Raw genomic sequence first — 2,431 nt, forward strand, 5'->3', positions numbered from 1 at the left:
GAACCGGTTCAACCGGTTCAACTGCTGATTCGTAGTTTTTCACGGTTTTTCGTAGAAAACACATTTTCTGACTCAAAAAAACCCACTGCGTCTAAAAATTACGTTTAAATCCTCAAATTCTCACTCTACTTTGTGGAGTCTAAATTTGGGGCAATATAATCACTTAATTAACCGGTTGATTAATTGCGGTTCTTACATTCTCCCCTCCCAAAAAGATTTTCGCCCTCGAAAATTCAAATTCACGCGATGTAATATATATACACATACATATAAATATATATATTCTCCACGAAGCGTCCTAATTTCAAAGTTACCAACTCAACAAGTTGCCAAATCATCTCGTTCACTATCATCCCACCGTGTCGATGTTCTTTCTTGCCTTTCGCTGCGTCACTCTGATTATCGTCATTAGGAATCCAAAAATTCTTTCTTTTAAACCAATTACCGATTTGGTAATAATTTTCAAAACCTTTAAAACAAGTTCCATATAAGCTCATTGTTAGAACTTTTTCAAAAGAGTCAAAAATCATTTGTTTGTAAATCAATCATTTTAAAGCATGATTTTCCTAAATTCATTGAAACCCTTGAATCAAAACCCTTTCTATTTGAATCATTTTCTCTAAGTAAAATTACAAACCCAAAGTTACAAGTGATCAAAATCATAGAACTCACTTTCTCTTTTAAACCGCATCATTTGATCAAAATTTCCAACCCTAGTTTCCAAACCAAATCATTTAAACTAAAGCTCCAAATCAGATTTGAAAGTCATTCTAAACCTTAAAACCGCAAAAATCATATTTAAAAATCGCAAGGGCGTTAGTAGGTACTTCCGTTGTCACAGGTGCTGAACTGCACCCATCACCCATACCGAAAACCGTCAAGAGAACCGCACCCATCACCCATACCGGAAACCGTCAAGACTTCTAGTCATGCTGGGTAATCCTTCTGGCACGTACACTCTGGTCGTTCATCACCATAATTCCGAAATCTTCAGCTATCGCCGCTAGAATCCTTCCTTCCCATGGTTCCCTTCCAACAAAACTCTAAGCTCTTGTAATCCTAACGACGACTTTGTAAAAGATAGAACCAAGCTACCCTTTGGTCCAGGTAAAATTTAATACTCAAAGCACACGCTTACCTTCCGTCGGAGGACTCGACTCCATCGCATCACATGCATCCAAAGCAAGTACACGGCCTGACTGTTGCTGCTGACCCTCATCTCGGTTTCTCCCACGGCCACAATACTTGGATATGTGTCCAGGTTTCCCACAAGTAAAACATAGACGACTTCCCTTCATGTGGTAAAACTGGGCATTGTTGTCCCTTCTGAAGTTCCCTTGACCTTGCAGATGCTGAGGAGTTTGTCCATCTTTCTTGAAGTTCTGCCCCCTTGGTCCGAGGTAATCGTCACGTCCCCTATTAGTATTTCCTCCATGGGTATCTTTGGATATAGCTACTGTCTTGGCATATTCTTCTACCACCCTTGCTTTGTTCACCAAGTCGGAGAAGACATGGATCTCCATAGGAGCCACAGCAGTCATAATGCTATCCTTCAAACTCCTCTGGTACTTAATACACCTCCAGCTCTCGTAAGTCTCCGGGTCACCTTGACACACCCGAGAAAACCTACAAAGCTCTTCAAACTTGTTGGTGTACTCTGCTACGGTCATGGAACCTTGTTTCAGCTGCATTAGCTCCATCTCCTTCACTTTCCTTGCAGACTCAGGGAAGTACTTCTTGTAAAAGGCCGTTCGGAACACATCCCACGGAACATCAGCGTTCTGTAGCTGTAGCAAGCGACACTCTACTTGCCACCAGGGCTGGGCCTCTCCCGCAAGCTGATAAGCGGCAAACACCACATACCAATTGTTTGGAACATGCTGCGCCTGTAAGGCACGCTCCATGGCCTGGAACCAATGATCCACTTCAGTGGGATTAGTTGATCCTCGGAATATTGGAGGGTGAACCTTGAGGAAGGTTGCCAAAGTCATCAGAATGCCTCCCGTGTTACCTTCGTTTCCCTCAGCATTATAGTGAGCATTCCCTTCGCCGTTCCCATTTTCATTGCCGTTCCCAGCCGGTTGACCTAGCCTCTGCACAGCTTGCAGAGTCGCAGCAGCATTCGCCTCCATAGTGTTGGCCAGATTCGCCATCGCTGCCATGAATTCGGCGTGGTTGTCCGCCGGTTGCTCATTCCTATTTTCACGTGAACGTGCTCGACCTCGTCCGCGAGTGGCCATTAGGGTTCCTGTTGGTGCGGAATTTATAACCACAAACTAACCGGCAAGTGCACCGGGTCGTACCAAGTAATACTTTACGTGAGTAAGGGTCGATCCCACGAGGATTGATGGATTAAACAACAATAGCGTTTGATAGGATTAGTTAGACAAACAGAAAATAGTGTTGAGATGCAATATAAAAGACATTAAAC

General features: G+C 43.4%; 1 protein-coding gene across 1 annotated transcript; it reads right to left on the reverse strand.

Annotated features, from left to right (window-relative positions):
• On the reverse strand, window positions 1,122-2,153 carry LOC107607152. Its single transcript, XM_016309132.1, has one exon. The coding sequence runs from the start codon at window positions 2,151-2,153 to the stop codon at window positions 1,122-1,124; it is 1,032 nt and encodes a 343-aa protein (XP_016164618.1).

The sequence above is a fragment of the Arachis ipaensis genome, chromosome B07, assembly GCF_000816755.2.
Source record: "Arachis ipaensis cultivar K30076 chromosome B07, Araip1.1, whole genome shotgun sequence".
In the NCBI taxonomy this organism is placed as follows: domain Eukaryota; kingdom Viridiplantae; phylum Streptophyta; class Magnoliopsida; order Fabales; family Fabaceae; genus Arachis; species Arachis ipaensis.